General features: G+C 40.3%; 1 protein-coding gene across 2 annotated transcripts in view; it reads left to right on the forward strand.

Annotated features, from left to right (window-relative positions):
• Window positions 1-20,085, forward strand: part of ror1 (receptor tyrosine kinase-like orphan receptor 1) — a 113,158-nt gene extending 93,073 nt beyond the window's left edge. For both annotated transcript variants that reach the window (XM_034882101.1, XM_034882102.1), the window contains 8 exons: window positions 8,875-9,002; window positions 10,379-10,696; window positions 11,425-11,670; window positions 12,363-12,577; window positions 16,563-16,742; window positions 17,528-17,755; window positions 17,892-18,256; window positions 18,838-20,085. In XM_034882101.1, the coding sequence (XP_034737992.1) occupies window positions 8,875-9,002; window positions 10,379-10,696; window positions 11,425-11,670; window positions 12,363-12,577; window positions 16,563-16,742; window positions 17,528-17,755; window positions 17,892-18,256; window positions 18,838-19,537 (2,380 nt within the window). In that variant the 3' untranslated portion in view covers window positions 19,538-20,085. The remainder of the gene's footprint in view (window positions 1-8,874; window positions 9,003-10,378; window positions 10,697-11,424; window positions 11,671-12,362; window positions 12,578-16,562; window positions 16,743-17,527; window positions 17,756-17,891; window positions 18,257-18,837) is intronic.
• Window positions 20,086-23,128: the final 3,043 nt, after the last annotated feature.

Here is a 23,128-nt window from a genome sequence, read left to right on the forward strand (position 1 = left end):
CTTATATCCCCCGGAAGTTCAGACAACATGCCTGAACCCTCTTAACGTCTTATGTGGGTTTTATGTGTAGGCAGACAAAACAATAATTGTAGTGAAGCATAAAGCAGAGGAATATGTTTTTTCTGTTAGTCTATAAGTCATAAATAATCATGAGTAAGTTATCAGTAAGCCTTGTAGCTGCATTCTGGTATAATGAGACAACTGTCAAATGATTACCTTATGACTGCAGATAAAGTAACCTGGAGTTTAATTTTTGAGAAACTGGCATCAAAATCTCCTATTTTTAACAATAGATTAGACATACAAAGTATATTGTGATAGTGTGTTATTTAATGGCTTTGTGTAAATGTATTAAGGTGGACACCCTTTAACCAGAATTGAGCCCTTTTTGTTTGTTTTATATGTCCTAAAGACACTTTTGATGGCAGTGTGTGTAAAGAAGGATTATTTATGGGCTCCACTATGCAACAGTGTTTTCCTTCCACACAGTACATGCCTTTAGTGACTCTTAATCGCTCTCATCAAGGAGTATCCTCAGGAAGCCACGCTTGTGTTCAAACGTGTGTATTCGTGTTCCTTAAGCACCGTCAGTAGCCAGTCAGCCAGAACATGTGTCCTCCTGTCTTTTTTAAGCATCTGCCTTTGTGTGTTCAGTACTTTGATCTGTGACCTAGGCAATAAGCTGTTGTAAATCATGCAGGAAAGTGTATATGTGTGTGTGTGTGTGTGTGTGTGTGGGGGGGGGGGGGGGGGGGGGGGGGGGGGGGGGGGGGGGGGGGGGGGGGGGGGGGGGGGGGGGGTCTAAATCACAGCAGTAGCTTTGCTCTTGGCTATTGCTTTCCCGTGTTCTTTTTTTAGTGCTTTCTTTTCTTTTCCTGTTATTATTATTTCCACACGGATGTTTCAAGGCAGCCTGAAGTCAATTCAAGGGATGCTAAAAAGAAAAAACTAAAAAGAGGAATTCTTACAGCCACAAAAAAAATGGAAAACATGCATTTAGTTTGTGATACTGCGCCAGGGTAAAACTAACTTTTTATGATAATAAATCATGAGCCGCTATATTTGTAATACTCTTTTTGTCAGTGACAAACGTCTAAGTATTTTTAATATGTATTGGACCTTCCTGATTGAAGCATGATGGACATGATGGATCAATACAAGTTGTTGGGTCTTCATGCACAATTTATTGGGACACATACACACACACACACACACACACACACACACACACACACACACACACACACACACACACACACACACACACTACATTGTTTAACAGCAGTCAGACTTAATCCGTTTAGCTCCTAACTGTTTCCATTCCTTTCAGCCTCCTTCTTTTCTCAATTATCTTTCAATCTCTCTTCCTTCAAATGTTTCTTTCTGACTTAACTTTTTTCTCCTTCCTTTCTATCCCAACGTTTTTATTTTCTCTTTCTTGGTTTTTTAAAGCTTTCCTAGACCTTCTCTATCTCTCCATGTTATTTATTATCATTGATCCCTACACCCAATTTGTCAGTTATTAGTCAAACTAAATCTTCCCAGCCCCTCTAATTCAGCTCTCTAGTAATGGATTTGACCATGTTAATCCTGGGATTTGTTTGTGTTTATGTGTCACCACTGGGTTTATGTTAGGTTTTAGGAGACATATTTCCCTCTTATCCTGGTAATTGTCAGGCTAATTGACACTCTCACTCCCTACACCCCCTCCCCCCCTCGCCACCACCACAACCCCCATCCTCCCCACCCCCCCACCTGGACCTCTCACAGGCTTTAGTCCTTGGGGGGAATTGATGTCACCAGGTCAGGAGCGTTGTGAGGAGTGAGGGGATTGATGTAGGGTCCTTCCCTGCATGTTGAATCATCTTCTACGCGTTAACCCTGTTATTAAAACTCTTTAGTATTACTCGCAATGGTGACAGACTGGGCCTTACAACATGTACACTACTTCAGCAAAGTGCAGTCCAACCCAATCAAACAGCAGCATCTACGTATATGTGGGAGGCATTCTGTGGACTAAGATAAGATAAGAAAAGCATTCATGTAACAGTCAGTGAAATGTTAACATAAATAAATGTGTAATTTAAACCTTAAATCAAAAATATTTTAACCATGGGCTGTTTCATAAAAAGCCTTAGCATTTACTCTTTGAACAAACCGGCGCCAAGCTCCGTCTTTTCTTGGAAAATTCCTCCGACTCGCTGGAAGTGATGCAGAAACAATTTCTTGTTTTTGAAATAAATTATGAGAAACATTTATTTAGCATGAGCAGAGAGAGCCGCCATGACTGTAGGTCGTGTTCAGGCCAACTACATCCCTTCATGTGAAAATGCAGCCCCCTCTCTTATTTGAATGAGGCCGGTCCGTTAAAGCAGCGGGGGTGCAAAGGCAGGGTGCCTTTCTGTACAGTCTATGACCGCAACGCAGTCACCCCTTTGGCCACACAAGTATGTGCAGGTGCACATTACTGGTAGACTGCTTTGTAAGGTGAACGCTGTATTTTTACTGTGGACCTGTTTACTGTGAAATGGTTTCCACCATGATAACGTTCCTCGTAATGTTAGAAACAGTTGTGGTGTGTGTCACTGTAATATGTCTAGGAATTAGGCTTATCAGAGACCAAAACATTGCACTGCGGTTTGGATTACAGTGAGGCTGGAAATCACAACTAAATAAAAAGTTATCACAGTCCCAATTATTTTGTCTTGAATGAGAATGAATTACCAATTACACTTATTTTTGCCCCCTTAGAATGGCGGCCGACATTTAAACCTCCTGGATAGTCTAGGGTCTTCTCATCAGTACCTGAAGCAACATGCACACATCAGTGCAGGCCCTTGCATTTTTTTTTTCACCGCAGTGCTCTTTTCCACCTGAACAAAGAAAGGAATAAAAAGCAACATACACAGGAAGTCGACCTGGCACCTGAAACCTTAAATAAAAGTAAAACCAACAAGACTACTTATTACCAAAGATTTGTTTCTTGAAAATACAATTATTTACAATGAGAAGAAAACCATCTAACTTAAATCCTCCCATGATATCGTCTTTGTCCTTTCTCTTGTGTCTTTATGTGCTTATATTCTCTTTCACTACGCTCTGAACCTCTTCGTCCTTCTCTGACAGAAGCCTCTATTGTTGCAGTCAGTGAGCAGCAGTAACACGAGGACCCAGAAGGGCTCGTTCTTTCTCTATTGTTTCCTAATGCAGCGCCCAGTTGCCCTCGCTGGCTGTTCATTCCCAGTGCGGTCACGGGCCACTGGCAGCCACAGACCCCGGTCAACCTCAGCCTCTGGTGGCCATTTTGGCTCCCTGTTAGTGAGATATCATTACACTGCAAACACACATGCATTCTCCAATTCTCCTATGATAATTGAGATACATTGTTGATCACTGAACATCAGTATAAATCACTGCCCTACAGTTACTGTTCGCTGTTTCATAAAATCTGTATATTTTTCAGAAGCATTGCAACAATAAAACTACAAAGGACTTTTGCAACATCCTATATTTATTTGTTTGGCTGAGTACTAATTTTGTGGTACCTTTTTTTTATAACATATACATATATAACATATAACAATGCTGAACAGGTTTTGTTTGTGCATGTCTTTTTTTTAGTGATGTGCGGCAGACTTACTTCCAGGGAGGAAATGCAGTCTCTTGCGAACAGCGACCAAACGATTGTCTATTGTTTTCTTCCTCTCATCCTCTAATGTCCATCCACTCCTTTCCAGACCCACAAGTGTCTTTTATTTGCTGTTGGACACCTTCCCTTTCAAATAAACACACACACAAACACACACATCTATTCCATCTAACACCATGCACATGTTCACAAACACTCTGAAAACATACACACAGGACCTAAAATAAAACAACAAATTTGAATAAGTATACCAAAATTAACAACACTATAAAATACTAATTTTCAATTTTTTCATTTTTTCTGTTGCCCGTGGCCAGATGTTCCTAACAAAAACAATATATCTCGCATTTAATGAATATACAACATAAGTATAATGCACAAAATAGCACAGTATATATTCACCCATACATTTTTAGCAGCTAAAACTGGCAAAAACACTGGCATGGTCCCATAAAACCACACACATGCACATGTTTTATGTATTAAATAGTGCAATGCCAATTTTGAGATTCGGGGGTTGCTGTTTCTCACCAAAACAAAACAAGGGAGTGTATGTTCAAAAAAGAACACATAGCACAAGCAGAGGGGCATCCCCAATCAGGATTTAACAGCTGTGGCCTCACGCTGCCGGCAGCTCATCTCCTCTTCACTCAGCACCCACAGCAGCTCCTGCAAACCAAACCCTGAAATCTAAAATGTCATCAGGATCCGCCCCTCGCCTCCTCACCCTCAAAATCCCATCCTTTCTATATCCCCTCCAACAAAGGGCGTTAAGTTCACATCCCTTCAACCCCAGAAATCAACACAAATCTGTCATCCCAGCCCACAGCTTCTTAATGAGAAATATGTTTACATGCAGAAGGCCTAAATATTTGTTCCATAATCAAAACATAATGCAAAGTATAGACCCAACAATGAAGTGGCTTTAATATGGAATAAACAGAGCATGTGCTACAGTAGTAATACCTTACACCTTTTAAGGTGTTTTTTAAAGTTTTGAAAGTACTTTTAAACATGAAAAGGTTTGATTATTTAACAAATGTAAAATCATTCATAAATACCTCCACGGTTAGTTGTTTTTCTTAACGCTCAACTGTCCGAACTGCATATACAGTCATTTCTTTTTGATGCCATGCCATGTCATCTGTGTCTTTGGCATCATGGAGATAATTCTCACCTGCAGAATTTAACAATGATGCCTCAATTTAGTTTTTAATCTGCCATGGGGTTTGGATAGATAACACACTGACAATGAAACGAGGACAGAAGCAGGAAGGCTTTGCTTATTACAACAATAAACAAATCACCACTGATAGGTAGATATTTATGCATGTAAAAGTTAAAATGCAGTAAACCATTCAGAGGGAGCTTTTAGGAAGGAGTCAACATGAAGTGGACACTAGGTTGCAGGAATAGATCAGAATGTGTAAGCTAGTAGAAGTGTCTCACAAATAAGGAGTCGGGTCAAAGGTAACTCTGTTTCACAGAAATAGATTAACTGGCTACTGCTGAACAAGAAGACTATAAGAAACTAAGTTATTCTGATGGTCACTGATCACTCTTGTATTGACATTTGTGTGTGTACAGAGTTGGCTCACTGTGTCACGAAAGTGTTCACTGTTTAAATATAAAGGTGCAAATTATTTGAAGTCCTTGGACTTGTCATCTTTAAAGTCTTCATTCATCACCTCTGTCAAATAGGTTATGCTTTGGCATTGTGGATTCTTTTTCTACACTTTTGAGTTTCCTTTCTGCAGTCGGTAGATAGGATCCTGTGTTTAAAAAAACAACAACCTTTTGCAGGAAATAACCTCCATGTAGAGAAGGAGGTAATGTGATGAGTTTTAACAGTTCTTGAAGAGATAGCAAAGATAGTAAAGAAAAGAGAGATTTGTCATTTTGATCAATTACGAGTTTTAATGGAATCCAGTCTTTTTGCCAAAATGAAACTCTTTTTGAAGATGATTAAGCATGAACTCAGCTCTGAATGACTCAATTTTTGTGGTGGGCTATTCAACTTTCCCTCAAAACTCTCCCTTTACCTGTTAGTGATACATCCATCAACATCAGTCCTCATGCCTTAGCTCTTGTCTCTGAGGCCAGTGTATGGGTGTTTATGTGTCTCTGTGTCTATATAGTTTCAAAAAAATGTATATTTATTTTAGTTGAGGTAGGTCTATCTTCAAAGGATAAGTTGTGTCTCATTGTTGCAGTCAAAGCACCCAATACAGCCCACTTTATGTGCCCATGCATGTGTACAAGGAGTATATCAAGACAACATACAAACGTTGTGTGTGTGTGTGTGTGTGTGTGTGTGTGTCAGTGTGTGTGTGTCGGTGTGTGTGTGTCGGTGTGTGTGTGTCGGTGTGTGTGTCGGTGTGCGTGTGTGTCGGTGTGTGTGTGTGCGCATGCATTTGAGGCCTACAGCTACTTAAATCAGTATACTTTATAGCATTGGAGCTTTGCAGTTATGTTGCCAGTTTTGTTTTATTTTGGTGTTAATGTTTACTGGCTACGTTTCTCATTTTATGTCATCTCATTTTTATGATCCTTGGACTAATCAAGACCTGACTTACTATTCTCTATCAACAGCCACATGAGTCAAAGGAAAATGTTTTGTAGTTTATACATGTTGCCCAGTTTGTCTTTCTTCAGAATCTGCTGTTTTGCCAGGTATGAGGACACAGATGAGGAATTTTTGCTTTGGATAGCTTACTCATACAAAAAAAACAACAAAAGCAAATAATATATGCTCACTATAAAAATAACCAATATAGACTTGCTTACATACTAACTTATATGATTTTTGCAATGTTTGCATGGTGTCTTCATGATTGAATGCCCTTTTTGTAAGTTGCTTTTGATAAAAAGGTCAACTATATTAATATAATATAATAATGTGATACAGTTTCTTTGAAGTAATCCAATCAGGAAGACTGAAGTTTAAAGTTCCACATTAATTCATGCTTTTCTCTGCTGGCTTGCTTGCTCACTGCTCTTTCTCTTCAAATACAGTTGGCATTGAAAGTGTCTTTCGATGTCTGGAGCTGCAGTCTCTCTCTTACTATTCTGGCACCAGCCACGTGTGAATGTATGCAACCATTTGGAAATGAAAAACGGTGGTGCTAGAAAAAAAAGCATGCCTGCTTAGTCTGTATTAAGCCTGAATAAATAATGAGGTCCAAAAAAAATTAATTGGACAATGAATCCATGTCCTCAATACCTTGTTTAGGTTCTGTGGTGAGAATCGTCTTTCTGTTTAGATCTGGATTATATATCAGGTCTTGGAGGGAAAAGCCTCTCCTTGTAATTAACTATTATACAACATTACACAGAGGGCCGGTGGCGTTGGTGTGTAAAATACACGGCCTGAACAGCCATCCACTGTTTACACAAATAGCAACCGCACTTGGCTCTCCCTGCCTGGGATAGCTTACACACACACACAGACACACACAAACATAGAGAAACAAATGGATACACAAAACAAAACTCAAAAAAGAATTTTGGAAAACCTCAGATGTCTCACAGCGATTAGATTACTGTAGATATATCTTTCCTATCCAACTTATTTCTGCCGCACAGGACAGAATACAGACACTTTAAAATGCCTCTCAGACACGGCTTTCAATTCAAGTGAGTAAAATAAATTAAAATAAAGAAAGCAGTGAAGGGCGATTTGGGCTGAGCTGGTTCGGTTGAGGCTGTTCTGACTGGCCAGAGTTGTAATTTGCCTGCGGGCATCTGGCTGCATTGTGGCGGATCGTCTGCTCTCCCTTGTCATTTACTTGTCTGTGTGTGGCTTGACGTTAGTGTGGATGTGTGTGTTCACCATCCTCTGTGACGCACAACAACTTCTCTGCTGCCTGGATGCACTCCAGCCCTCACTTTGTGTGTGTGTGTGTGTGTGTTTCCTCTCATGCTTTAAGCTGCCTTTTCATATTCTGCTTCATTACATTCAGAACTGTTATTGGTCAAGTTGTCGTCAATCCCTCCAATCATTCATCTGTAGTTTTCACAGTGGCAGCTTATTTTATCACAAGACTCTCTTCTTAGAGCTTTAATGCTTTAATGCCAGACATTATTTTGACCCAATAGATGTTGCTATTTGCCAAAGGAAAAATATCTGAAGATGTAGCAGTTTGTGAGTTTGTGGTTTGATGAAGGGGTGCTAAGCTGTCTGCAGGCAGACCGCAACATGAACTCATTATTACTGATTTCCACAATTTGGTAGGAAATTACATGTTCCAAGGATAAACTCTGCTTAAACCTGTATTAAGCAGTACATTTCATGTTACCATATCTCCATGGAATCGGCAATATGCAGACCACTGCTCTATCATTCTGTGTGTGTGCATGTGTGTCTGGAAAGCACATTTAGATCTGTACAGATGGGGGCAGAGGGAGAAAGTTGACCTTGGACCTTCAGTCACTTAACACTCAGACAAAGGGAACCTAAAGACCCCTTACTAACACCAAACTTAGACAGTATTGGCATTACGAAGGCTGTGTGTGTTTGTGCCCACATTTGTGTGTGTGTGTGTGTGTGTGTGTGTGTGTGTGTGTGTGTGTGTGTGTGTGTGTGTGTGTGTGTGTGTGTGTGTGAGAAAAGTGTGTGTTTTTATATACAGTGTGTGTGTATATATATATATATATATATATATATATATATATATATATATATATATATATATATATATATATATATACATACATACATTTCTATATATGAGTGAATGAGAGTGGTGAGAATGACATTTTGACATTGACCTTTTTCAGTGACATTGACAAAATTCTCTCTTGCTGCATGTGTTTCAGATTAGGGCTCATGATGATATCTCTTTGCCATAAACAGGAATAAAGTCAAATAGCCAAACATTAATTCCTAATGCGGTTTACATCAATGCTGTGAATTGGGATGTGTAATGTGTGTGTTTCAGATCTCTGCCTTTGACTTGAATGTGATTTATCTTTAGCCAAGCAAAGGCTAAAGATAAATCTCGGTTTAGAACCAGCAAAAAAAAAAAGTTTTTTTTGTGTCATATTCCAACGTAGACTGCCCTCTAGTGGAATTGCCGTGTATTGTAGCAGGGTTGGGCATTTGTAACAGTCTGCAAAAGTCATCTTTCTCTGGTGGACATACTGTATGTAATTTAACCATTGATATATATAAACAATCTTAAAATTGATCTACACTTTATCACCTGCCTTGCTGTATTTCTTAGGGAGGATTTCGATGAAGAGGGATTCTGCCAGCCGTACAGAGGTATAGCCTGCGCCCGCTTCATCGGGAACCGCAGCATCTTTGTTGACTCGTTGCAGATGCAGGGCGAGATCGAGACCCAGATCACAGGTGAGAAACAGGAAACATATATAAATGGTTCTGAATGCAAAAAATCGATTTTGCTTGCACTTTATAATCCCTTCAAAAGTCTAAATATACTTCTACTTGTACAGTAGATGGCAGATTAATTAATAACGTACAGTTACTTCTGCAGAAAGCTTTTTTTCTTTCATGTTTTTCTGCATTTTTAGACTTTTATCTCAACAGATTCTGTTCAAATGTGCTTTTGATAAAGGTTCTGGTGATGATTCCCTTTAGACCTATACATTCAGTTACTCATATATGCATAAACGTTGAATGTGGCAAAGCCTTACATTGTTTTTAAGGACAAACAAACAGCCTGCTTTCATCCAGTGAGTTCATTAGTTCAACCGTCATTTAGAAATTCTGTCTTGACTAGTAGCCAGACGCTGCTCACATACGTATGTCTTCAGCAACCAGGGCTGATGTAGCACCTTTGTGAAGCTGCCTTCTCTGCATTCACTGAATCCAAGAAAACATTCTATGTATGAGGACTGTTTAGAAGGTGAACCTTAGTGAATACGGTATGCTGTATGAGGAAAACAATATGTCACTTATGGAGTCGAAAGGAAGTTCAGCAAGGTCACTACTCCGTATGGAGCCCAAATGGCCCACATACTGTTTTACACATGTCTCTGTCTCTGCTTCTGTGTTTTTGTTTTGTGTGATAGCGTGCACATGTCCTCAGAGGTCAGTTTAATATGTATGTTATTGATTACATCCATGCAGCTGTTAGCGTCTCCCCTGAACAGTTCAGGGACAGAGGGGCCCTGGCTTCAGAATGTAATCTGAAACATCAAGGACAAGTGATAATTAAGATTGATGATGCCACTGGGTTGTAATAAGTGTACAGTAGGACTGTAAATCATTTCATACCTAGAAGATCCACATTCGGTAGCGTTTCACCATCTTGAATTAAATATCACTTTTACTGATCTTCATTTCATTCAAGCAGCATGTGCTGTAGAAGCATTTGGATAACTGCCATCTTTAGTTGTCCACTTTTGAACCTCTTTTCTTCTCCTCCAGCCCCCACAGAGTTGCGTTACTAATAATCACAACCACAGGAAAGCATATGTTTGCAATAACCGTACAGTATGACCATGAATCATACATTTACAGATGCAGCTTATGTTGTCAGTCCCCCTCTTTGATCCTTCATGTGTTTAGATGCTCGAGAGTTAGTAGCCGTCTGAGCACAGTATAGAGTATATCAAAACATACATGAAATCATTTTTTTCTGTCGCTTATCTCTCATAAAAAAACTAAAATCTTTACATAGATGCTAGATTTTCAGATACATAATGATGTCAGATTAAAATAAATCTCTATTCTACAACTTCTTTTGTCTTCCCTCTTTCCAGCGGCCTTCACCATGATCGGGACATCCAACCATTTGTCCGATCGTTGCTCCCAGTTCGCCATCCCTTCTCTCTGCCACTTTGCCTTCCCGACCTGCGACCGCAGCTCTGGAACCGACAAACCTCGGGACCTGTGTAAGGATGAGTGTGAGATCCTGGAGAACGACTTGTGTAAGACAGAGTACATCATCGCCCGCTCAAACCCCATCATCCTGAAGAGACTGAAGCTGCCAAACTGCGAGGACCTGGCTGGCTTTGACAGCCCCGAGGCTGCCAACTGTCTGAGGATCGGCATTCCCATGGCCGAGCCCATAAACAAGAGTAAGACATGTTCACAAGTTGATTGCGTGACTTCTTTTACTACTTACGCTAGTTGAGCTCATTGTTATTATTATATTAGGAGAGGCAGACAAGTGTATTTTAACTACTAAACGGAGCTATTTAGAAAACTCAGCTTATTGGTTTATCAAGGTATGCTTCATCCAAGAGCCCAAAAGCGATGCCTTCATATTGCGTGTTTTGACCAACAACCCAAAGATATTTAATTTGCCATCATCTATGCTGAGCAGTCTGCACATTTATAAACTGGAACCAGCTAATGTTTAGCATTTTTGCTTGAAAAAGATTCAAACTATTAATTGATTATCAAAATAGTTTGCAATAAATATTTTTTGGGATCGATTAATAAACTAATCGTTGCCTGCAGAACAGAAAACATTGTTATGCAAAGGTTAACAACATCCCTGTTAAATACATACTGTATCTGAATGTGATATTCCACCAATGTAGTTTGTAAAGTTTTTTGGAAGCCATCAAAGTCATTTGTAATTTAACCATTCCTGCTCTCAACTCTATTACAATGTGACAGTGTTGTAACCTTGGCAAGAAAAATAGAAGAGACTAAATGTTTCCTGTAACAGATTACCTAACTAAAGCAAGTTTCTCTCTCTCTCTCTCTCTCTCTCTCTCTCTCTCTCTCTCTCACTCACTCTCTCTCTCTCTCTCTCTCTCTCTCTCTCTCTCTCTCTATCTATCTCTCTCCCCTTTAGATCACAAGTGTTACAACAACAGCGGGGCAGACTACAGAGGGACAGTCAGTATGACCAAGTCGGGCCGTCAGTGTCAGCCGTGGAACTCCCAGTATCCTCACAGCCACACCTACCTGGCCGTCCGCTACCAGGAGCTAAACGGAGGACACTCGTACTGCCGCAACCCTGGGAACAAACTTGAGGCCCCCTGGTGCTTCACTCTGGACGAGGGGGTCCGCATGGAGCTCTGTGAAATACCCGTCTGTGGTAAGAGAGAATATGTTTGAGGCTATACTAATGAGATTCATTGTGTGTAATGCTGGCATTGTAACACATTTGCAGATATTTGGTTTGGTCTTCCTGGTTTTAGTTGTTAAAATGTTTTTTTTATCATCTCTTTCGTCTGCTGCCCAATTTTCCCATCGTCTCAAGCTATTTTTCTGAATTTCCAAAGTGTATTTTGACAGTATTTGGTAGTAAGGAAGTTTTAACTTTGTTCTTTCATTCACCACAATATCTTCTTTTTAAAAAAATCCTTCTTACTGTTTTATTGAAGATGTTATGAAAACACAATGGTAGCACTGCAACTAATTATTATTTTAGTGATTTTTGGTTTAGTTTGGTCCGTAAAACGTCCATAGTGAACCACCAATGTAGTTTGTAAAGTTTTTTGGAAGCCATCAAGCTTATTTGAGATTTAACCCTTCTCATTTGAGACTTAATAGTTCCCATCAAATGTAGACTGCTTGTTTTTTTTTTTACAGATAAAGATTTTGACCTTTTTTATCACTTCGGAAAATTCATTTAAACAATCAATTGATTGTCAAAATTGTTGCAGCTTAATTTTCTGTCAATCAAATGTCGTTTATGCTTTATTATGCCTCTTTATGACATTATACTGCTTAGTCAAAAAAATGTATTTCTCTCTCTCTCTTTCTCTCTCTCTATCTATTCAAAAGACCATGAAGACAAGTCTGGTGGCAGCAACATGGAAATCTTGTACATCCTGGTTCCCAGTGTGGCGATACCGTTAGCCATTGCCTTGCTCTTCTTCTTTATTTGCGTGTGCCGCAACAACCAGAAGTCCCCCAGGCCCCCTGCTCCTCGTCAGCCCAAACCGGTCCGAGGACAAAATGTTGAGATGTCCATGCTCACAACGGCATACAAGCCAAAGGTAGAGAGTCACAGCACATAATTCTGTGGGTGGGGAAAGTAAATGATGGAGGTTCTGTTCTGGCTCACTGAGACTAAGACAAAATGATTTTAGTTGTGAGAGGATATTTTTAGATTTGAATGTGTACATGTACAGTATGTGTTTGAAGCAGAGGGTTGCTAGTCTGCAACATGGCTCCATGGATCAAATTCTGGTGATTGACAGCCAGTTGTGCAGTATTTTAAAGATCCCATAAAATAGTGCTCTTTGGATGCTTTTACATAGGTGGAGGCTGGGGGTGTGGCCCTGACCAACTGCCACTTTGCTCGTTTGAAGGCCATGATGTCTCTCTCTCATGGGTGGGCCAAATTCTCTGGGTGGGCAAAGCAGAGAAAGGGGAGGTAACCTTGCCCCTTATGACCTCATAAGGGACAAGATTCCAGATCGGCCCATCTGAGCTTTCATTTTCTCAAAGGCAGAGCAGGATACCCAGGGCTCGGTTTACACCTATCACCATTTCTTGGCACTGGGGGACCATAGGCGGGCTGGGGGAACGCATATTAATGTAAAAAAAAAAAAACATTAAGTGAATTTTTCATGCCATGGTATCTTTAAGCATTATATGTGAATATTTAACGTTCACTTGAGACACAAATTTTAATAAGGATTGCAAACTCTATTTTAACTCCTTTAACACTTTCATGTATTACAGAAAATATTTCTTTACTTCACTATTCGGAGATGGGTTTACCAACACGTAAATGTTGTGGTTGGTTCACTTTGCTTTTACACCACAGATGAACCACAGTGGAATTGTTTGATTGGGTTTGATTGACAACTTTCACACCAGCATTGATGAACCAAACTAACTGGGTTCCAACAGTTTGTTTGAAGAAAACCAAGTTAGGTGTGTAAGCACCCTACACTTATGGAGACATTACAGCACAATAATGCCACTGACATGTTAGTCCCCCAACTCTCAGCCACATTTGTTGAAAATCTCAGACGTTTAAACTTGAGTCTTCCCACCATCATCTCACTCCTGCAATCACTGCTTATAGAAAAGATCAGTCCTTTTAAAAACACACTTGTTTATACGCACACAGCATTTTTGACTCTCCTGTGGTAAATCTAGATCAATACTCTTTTGCTGTGTGTGCCTTTTTAAGTCACGGCAGCAGACTTAGTAAGGAGTCAAAACACGAGCACAGCCCCTCTGTATATCAACAGGGATACGTCGCAGCACGCTGGGGTCGCTGCCTTCAGTGTGTGTGTGTGTGTGTGTGTGTGTGTGTGTGTGTGTGTGTGTGTGTGTGTGTGTGGGTGTGTGTGTGTGTGTGCGCGCGCGTGCGTGTGTGTGGGGGGGTTTGCTTCAGATCTCTATCATCGGAGCTCAGCAGATCCAGGAATGTTGAACTGCAGCTCTTTACCTCTCTGTTTATTTCTCACCCACCGTTGCTTTTTCACAGCTCTCTAAGTAGGCATCTCTTATTAGGCATTTCCCAAACTATCGGTATCTGCATTTATAATGGCCGATTTGAACAATGAAAAAGATTACATTTTTATGTTTTTAAATATTCCTTCATCAGAATTATTTATAATGACAAATAAATGATTCTGATAAATGAATATTAAAATAATAAAAAAGAATGGTCACCCATGTCATGAGTGTTACCATTTTATAGTTTGTCCACCAGACGGCACTCTACAGTGAACACTGATTTTGTGTTTTGTTTTTGTGCGGTCTTTTTCAAAGGACTTTAGCTTTTTCTTTTTATACATTTTATTTATCCGAACTTTGATATATTTAGATGTTCCTCTGTTTTTTTGTGACAAAAAAAATAGTATCATATTATTTTAGTAGAACTCATAAATAACTTCAAATAACTAATGTTAGGGAAATCTTTTTAAATTTAAGTAGGCGTTTCTCGATTATTTTATATATCGGCCAATATATCGGCATATCGGATTATTTTTTATTAACCAAATATTTGTATCGGTTTTGGCTTTAAAAATCCTTTGTTGGTCGGGCTCTACCTGGACCTCCTTTTCATTCTTCACTCTCTCCTTCATCCCCACCCCCGTCACAGAACCTCTTAGTAATGTAGATCATCAAGCCCCTGCTCTGCCAGCCAACACATAGTTCACATTAGGATCTGTATCATGTTTCTTTCAAGGTTGCATACTCACATCATGTCTGTTTATCTTTTTCCACATAATTTTGGTGGAGGTAGTGGTGGGAGGGGAAATTTCTCAGACAACGTGTCTGTTTGTGCAAAGCAGGGCTGATGCTCAAGGTAATATGTCATGCCCAAAATGTCACAGACGCGTCGGAAGCCATTAATATTTGTGGTTTATTTTATTTCTTTGCAGTAGGAGCCTCTCCTGGCTGTGTTTAGATGGCGGCCTGCAAAGAGTCAAGGACATGGGAGTTCATAGCGTGTCAACCATGCAGTTATGGAATTTTACAGTGAATTTTAAATGGTCTTTGTGAACAACAAGGGCATGAAATATGGTTCACACATATCAGACTGTTTAACCATCCATTTTAAGATTTTAAAAGCAAAGAAAAAGCTTTTCAGAGATGCCGTTGTTAACTCTTTGTGCAGCCCATGCATCTAACATTATAGCTAAATACTTTTACATGCAAGACAATTTGGTGAAATGAGGATTTGCATTATATTTGAACCTTTTTTAAACCTTTTTAATGAGTCGTGAAACCTCGAATTATACAGTAATGTACTGCTAAATTGAGTGTTTATTTTCCCTACACCTCTTATCTACAACTTTGTCTTGGGTGAGGCTGCTACCCAGCAGGCTTTGCTGCAGGGTCACCAAGGGGCCATTGCCCGTGACAATCCATTTAGACCCACATAAACATACACACACACAAACCTGTGGTGGTGTGAGGAGGATCTGAGGGTTTGGGTGTGGGGAGGAAAGACGGGGTGAAATAAACCCATAACTTAAAACATATGTGCTCTCATAGCATGTGCAGGCCCCCACACTCTTACACACACATACTCATACACACACACCACCCCCCTCAGAGCTCAGACAGGCCTGTGTTTCTTTCTCCTGTTCACTGAATTTTGTTATTCATCTCAGAGTTCCTGGAATCTGGAAATCTCTGCCAACCACGCCTCACCTTTTATCTTTAAATACAGCTACACGCACCTATTGTAGTTGATTCTTGTTTCTTCTTGTTTGTATCTTCTTCATTTGTTATTTAGATTATTTACTGTAGTTTTGCCACGGTGGTTATAATAAAACTTTGTAATTCAAGTTAATTGCATTTTTTCTCCTATTGTGTCAGTGTTTGGCATTGCTCTGTCAATAAATGTTGGCAGATTGGCAGATCACACTGCCTCGTCATGATTATGCCATGCTGATGAAAGGAAATACTTTCCTTTTCAGGTGTTAAGTTATTCTTCAGTTAAGATGATTTAAATTTGATCAAGTCCGACGGAATTATAAAAAGTTTTTGATTCTGCTATAACCTCATATTTTAGCTCAGTCCCAATGGATTTACATAAAAACCTATGTCTATTTCCTGAGTAAGAATAAAAGACTAAAATGTCCCCACTCACAATGAAAGCAAAAGTTTTTTTCTGTTATTACCGCAGCTGATTTTACAGTTTAACTGGCAGAGAGAATTCATTGCTTAGTCTTCCTAAAAGCTGCTAAGATGATCATCAGTTAAATGACATTTGTAAGATGGGAATGTGTTGCCAGATTTCACAATTTTCCCACAGCACTCTCCAAAGGCTTAAAGAGAGTCATTAGGAGCTGATGTAATGGGTTGAGGCTGATTATGACAATTATCAACTCCCTGGGCTACACTTGAATCGCATTAGAAGCACCGATGTAAACTTCATATTAACATTTCAATTTTCCAATCAAGGATAATGGCGAGGAAAGAGTACAAAGAAAATAATGATTACATTTTGTCTTTTCCCACTGATCTCACTTTTTTCTTTTCCACCGCCTCTTCATTTCTCTGCAGAGTAAGGCCAAAGAGCTTCCTTTGTCGGCTGTGCGTTTCATGGAGGAGCTTGGAGAGTGCACTTTGGGGAAGATCTACAAGGGTCACCTGTATCTGCCGGGCATGGACCAGACACAGCTTGTGGCCATTAAGACTCTGAAGGATGTCTCCAATGTCCAGCATTGGGCCGACTTCCAGCAGGTACAGACTGGATTCCTCCCTCTAAAGCTTGAAGAAAAGACCTAAATAGGGCACCCGGATAGCTCAGTTGGTAGAGCAGGTGCCCATTTATAGGCCTAGAGGTCTACTCCTTGATGTAGCAGGCTGCATGTCATTCCCCCTCATTCTTCCCTTGCATGTTGTACAGCTGTCCTGTCAAAATAAAGGCCTAAAATGCCCAAAATATTATCTAAAAAAATGACTTAAACATTTATAAACATATATTACTGGTGAATACACAGATACCAAAATTAACCATATGTAACCTGAATAGGACCTCTAAGACTACTGTAAATAGTAAGTCATTTTAGAAGACATGCTTCTAACTGGAAATTGTATTTGGATGTAGTACTAAAATAATCTACTGTTTTAAAATACAAGGGAAAATTGTCCCAGTCGAAAGACCTTTTACCCCACAAGAATTGAAGCATGACATATGATGATGATGGTATCATGATATATTTTTTTACAGAAGGTAAAAGTGTTGGGCGATGGCAGACTGTATGGCTAAAAGTCACTTTTTAAAATAGTTCAAAAAATAACCTGTCAGATTGTCCAGATAAATGTAGATGTTAAGAAGGATTGAAACAGATGAATTGTAAAAACCCAAGCCATACTTTCCATGGACAGAGAATGAGCTGCTAGCATTTAAAGTGATACACCCAAACATCTGTTGAGTTTAAAACAACATTCTTACCGCCACATTACAAGACCACAGTGTTTATAACTCACTTTCTTTTTTACCAACACTTGTGTTTGCATCACAGGAGGCTGCAGTGCTGACGGAGCTGCAGCACCCAAACGTGGTGTGCCTGCTGGGTGTGGTGATTCAGGAGCAGCCTGTCTGTATGCTGTTTGAGTTTTTGCCCCAAGGCGACCTCCACGAGTTCCTCATCATGCGTTCACCGCACTCTGACGTTGGCTGCAGCAGTGATGAGGATGGCACGGTGAAATCCAGCCTGGATCATGGAGACTTCCTGCATATGTCCATACAGGTGGGATATGAAAGCAGTTTTAAAGTCTATAAAACTGGAAGAAGTGTTTCTCCTTTCAAGTTGCTGTATACCAGAAAAAACTTAACAGCTACTTCCTGCTTTAAAGATTGTTTAATTTCCGACTAATCAAACCTAGGTGGCAGCTGGGATGGAGTACTTGGCCAGCCATTTTTACACCCATAAAGACCTTGCAGCTCGGAACATTCTAGTAGGTGAACAGCTCCACGTCAAGATCTCCGACCTGGGTCTCTCCAGAGTGATCTACTCCTCAGACTACTACTGCATTCAACCCAAAACTCTGCTCCCCATCCGCTGGATGCCCCCCGAGGCCATCACTTACGGAAAGTTCACCACAGACTCGGACATTTGGTCGTTCGGAGTCGTGCTGTGGGAGATCTTCAGCTACGGTCTGCAGCCCTATTACGGCTTCTCCAACCAGGAAGTGATGGAGATGGTGAGAAAGAGGCAGCTGCTGCCTTGCCCCGAGGACTGTCCGCCAAGGTATGTCCAGGCTACTGTTGCTGATCAGCCACAGCTTTGAAGTAAATGATGAGAATACAGTACGTACAGCCAACATGGTTAGTGTCTGGCTAGTAAGGCCCTCATCGTCTTGTGTTTCAAAGGCCACAGACGGTTTCTCTAATTGGTAATAAAATAGAAGTCACAATCTCATTATGCAATGTGAAAGGGGTAATCAGAGTTTCTCGAAATTCACGATATTACTGTTACCTTTCACAGCAGAGATGAAGACAGGAAGCATGGGGACAGCGTGGGGGGTCAGACAGAATCAAGCCAGCAATGTGGACATTATATGGTTTGCGTGTTAAAACCTTCTGTGGTACACAAGACGCACTTGGATTCTTATACAGAGATAGCTTATTTGAACTGTTACTCTATGCACACCCTTGCTTATACTGTCAACAGCATTTGTAAGTGTTTGTAGAATTATATTAAATACATCACAGTCTTCACCATATTCATAAATATGTAAACATAAAACAACATAAAAAAAACACTGTGGTAACAGAAGTTATTACAGAAATTCTTACAATTGCCTGATAACTAACTCTGTTGTCTCTCAGGTTTTATGGTTTGATGACTGAATGCTGGCAGGAGGGACCAACGCGTCGAACGCGCTTCAAGGACATCCATGCCCGCCTGCGAGCCTGGGAGGGGCCGTCATCCCACGCCAGCTCAAGCACGCCCTCTGGTGGTGGAGGGAACGCTACCACCCAGACCACCTCACTCAGCGCCAGCCCCGTCAGCAACCTCAGCAACCCTCGCTACGCTGCTGCCACGGCTGCTGGGTACCTCTACCCGGCCCAGGCTATTCCCTCACCGGGCCAGATGGGCCAGATTCAAGCCTGGACACCCATGGCTGTAACACAAACCCACCAGCGCTTTATCCCTGTCAATGGATACCCCATCCCGCCAGGATACGCAGCTTTTCCAGCCCACTTCCCTCCGCCGGCCCCACCGACCAGGGTCATCCAGCACCACCTGCCCCCTCCCAAAAGTCGCTCACCCAGTAGCGCCAGCGGCTCCACCAGCACGGGTCACGTCAGCGGAGTGCCCTCCACCACGGGCTCTAATCATGACGCCAACACGCCGCTGCTTTCCCACTGCATCATGCCGGGGAGCGGTGGAGGGCCGATTCAGATGTATGGACAAGTTTGCCAGAAGGGAGTGGGACCACTGGACCACGCATCACAAACAGCGCTGCTCGCTGCTGATTCTGACGTACTGATGTACAACGACTCGGTCATCACCGCAGACCTGTAGATAGGACATACTCACAATCTTTCTGCTCGGGAACCACATTTGTGAAGTTTAGCTTCTCACACAGGGACCCAGTCTTCTACTCCGGTCACATGGAGACCCAGCAGAAACTGGCCTGTACGCACATTTGAGTGTGCAAGAAACATTGCCGCAGCTACACAAGTATATACGCAGCTGTCTGACTTTTCAATGCCTTTTTTGTTTAAAGCATGTGTACTTACCACCATGGTTTGAAAATGTCGTGCTATTATTTTAACCTCTGTGTGAATACGGTACATAAGTCTTGAATGAATGAGTGAAATACAAAGATATATATTCAAAAGAACTTTTTTTATTAAGGAATAAACTTTAAAGATGAAAAAATAGCAAGTCCACCCTGCGTCCTAAAAAATGATTTTTCTTTTTTTGTATCACAATTTGACACAATGTTCCTGTGTCAATAACCAAGTTATCAGACTGTTTCGTGCAGGATGTGAAGGAAACACTGACACTCTTACCGGGACCTTTTGGTGCCTTTCAGCAGGGGTGCTACTTTCTTGTTTCTGGACGTACTGTATAATTACACAAAAATGTGCTGTATGTGGGCTTGTACAGTAAAATAAACTGCATTTAGCAATTGATAACCGAGCAAACAACAGACTGAAGAAACAGGAAGTTTAGCAGCTTTAACGGAGAAGACCAGCAATGGCGTGCTCAAACACACTAGTATCCTACACAGGAGGTGGCGTAACCTGCCTTTTGGGTTTCACGTATTGAGGAGCTTATGGATATGTGACGTCTCCCCATCAAATTCAAACTAAAACAGATACAGTTGATAATTTGGCTAAAATACTTGTCCAGGCACTGAGATTTGGCATTTTCACGCAAAATCCCTTTGAAAGTGACACCTGAATGTAACAACCTCAACATCTTCCTCTAATGCAACATTGACACAGGTCGTTTTGCCTTTTTCTAATTTCACTTTACAGCTTCCTAGGCTGTGGAAGCAGGGAGTACTTCTGATTGGACAAAAAACTAATCAGCCTTTCTTTCTCCCTACATTCCTCTATCTCTTTCTCTCACCTTCAATGGGGATCCCTTCCCGTTCCTCCTTTACTCCGCGGTATCGTCTTCCAACCTCCGAGCAGACGTGGCATTTAACTTCAAAAGCTGGCTGCCGAGGACCCCCTACAGGTCTACAAATAAAACCACAAATCGCTCATTTCCTCCACAGCTTAACTAGACCGGCCTCAGGGTACAAACACTTAACTCTCCACCCAAGAGCTGGGGTCAGTTTACTGTCAGTGATGTAAAGCTATAAATGTACCCTCACAAAAAACTGTTTTATTTTAAATTGGATATGGAGTTTTAATTTCTATGAGAGCTTTTCCAGTATTTGTATTTTGAAGGAACTTAAAGATCTTTTTCACATGTCTTATCTTCATGTCTTTGCACTTTCCTTTCTTATTTTTCAGCACCTGTTGAGTGAAAGTACTCGAAGCAGGGAGTTTTAACACACGTAAGGCTCAAAGTAGATAACATTATTATGGCTGCCCCCTATTAGTTGATTAGATTCTTTGTGGAGAACTCATTTTTACCGATCTGTTGATTAAATCGACTTATCGATTGGTTGTTCGAAATCACACCATTGTGAGTAAATAAAAATGTATATAGTGGAGGACAGACCTAAATGTTACAATTACACAAATCAGCCTCATGTACATGAATACCGTACTGTGTGCCTGAAGAGAAGAACGTTTGACATAAAAATGGATCATTTTCATTCACAGTGTGCAGAGAGATTTCGGTATGTTGCTTTTATTTGAATCTAAATCAGTCAGTATATGAGAATGAATGGTATCCGGTACACCTGGTGCCAACTGTGTTGACATGACATCCCAACGAGTATGTGCAGCTTTTAAAAGCAAAAGAACAAAATAAATATGCCCATATTTTTGCCCTGTTAGTCTCTAAAATTATAGCTGTATTTATTTTTCAACGTGTCAAGCACCAGGTAATCATATAAGTTTTTCGAGGCTTTTCCGTAGATATTCTTTTGTGATATGAAGAAGTGTTTGGTAAATGGTTTTTAATTCACAGTTCTGTAATCACACAAATGATTTCTTGGCTGTCTGTTATTGCTTGTTTTGATGATGGTTGATTAGAAGCACGGCTAAATATGAAGCTTTTGTTATTTAAAAAAGACAAACAATATAGATAATAGAAACGGCTGCAGTAACAGAACAGTTTGGGATCTAGTGTCACCTTCTGTGTAGTAGACAATCATTGGTTTTGAATGGTCATAAAGTGTCCCAGATTGTACGTGTTGCACTCTGCTGATGGTCACTCTCTGAATCAGCTGTATACTAACCAAACACACATCTGACACGAGGGTACGCTGATACGCAGGGTACGCAGTGCATAAAGCGCAGTCAAGATGGCTCGTGGCCTATATTGCATTGTTTTAATGATAACGTTTTTAAGTTGACATTTGTGGAATGTAGATAGACAAGACTGTATTATGTTAAGTATTTAGTCCATGTACTTAAACCCTTCAAACCATGGAAAGCAGCTGCTCCAAGTCACTGCATACTAAAATGAAAATAACTCTGATTTAGATTAGACTGAACTTTAGTTTACCCTGAAATAATTTATTCAAACCAACTATGGTCAACAGAAGCTAACGAAGGGATAAGATTGTGCTTTGTTCGTCTTGCCAAATCCAGGCCAAGATTATTTGACTTATTTTAAGAAAATTTTCCAATTAAGGTTTTATTTCATTGCTGTCTTTTTGTCTTTTCATCTTTTTGTTCCTCTGAAGCAGAGCGAGCTGCCTTTGCATCAGAATTTTTACACGTGACCTCCATCCAGCATGTACATTGTAAAAAAACAATGATTTATGTCCACTCATAGTAGTGCAAAAACCACTTGTACACGAGACTGTGAATCTTAATCAAGTCTGGGTATTTTTGTATTTGGCAAAGAAAATCATAACTGTGCCTTTATTTGTTGTTTTTTATTCTAGATCATTTATAAAACAAAAACAAAATACAAGTGCGCTTATATTTCAATAACAGTGTACCTATTACAGAAGGTTTACATGCTTATCCTTTTGACCAAGAGAGGGCTTGTCTTTGTATTTTGTCTAAACATTTTTGCACAGATGTTTTGTATTGCAAAATCATTTAATAAATGATGTTGGTTGGTAAGTTTTGGCGTCATTATGATTGTTAATTCATAGGCATTGTTAATAATTTGTCTGTTTTTGTGTTGGCTTGTGGCCCAGAAATCTAGATGTACCATAGCAGCACATGTAATTTGCGGCCAGGGTCAGTCTAGCAACTCTTTTTTTTTCAAATCAAGATTTACTGAAGAATGTGTGACATACAGTAGGAAACATCTTCTGTACATCTTAACAGTATACGTCCTTAACAAGCCAGGGGGTTACTTTAGGAAAAAACAAAACCAAGTAAAAAAACTTCATACAAATATTTTGTGAAGCTTACAAAGTTCATATGATCTAACAGCTTTTTTGTTTCTACAGGTAGAAATGGAAAAAATGTATTGCTAAATATTGGCATCCAGCTCCAAAAAGCTTGGCTTCTTCTTCAAAAT

The sequence above is a fragment of the Etheostoma cragini genome, chromosome 9 (genome assembly GCF_013103735.1).
Source record: "Etheostoma cragini isolate CJK2018 chromosome 9, CSU_Ecrag_1.0, whole genome shotgun sequence".
Classification (NCBI taxonomy): Eukaryota; Metazoa; Chordata; class Actinopteri; order Perciformes; family Percidae; genus Etheostoma; species Etheostoma cragini.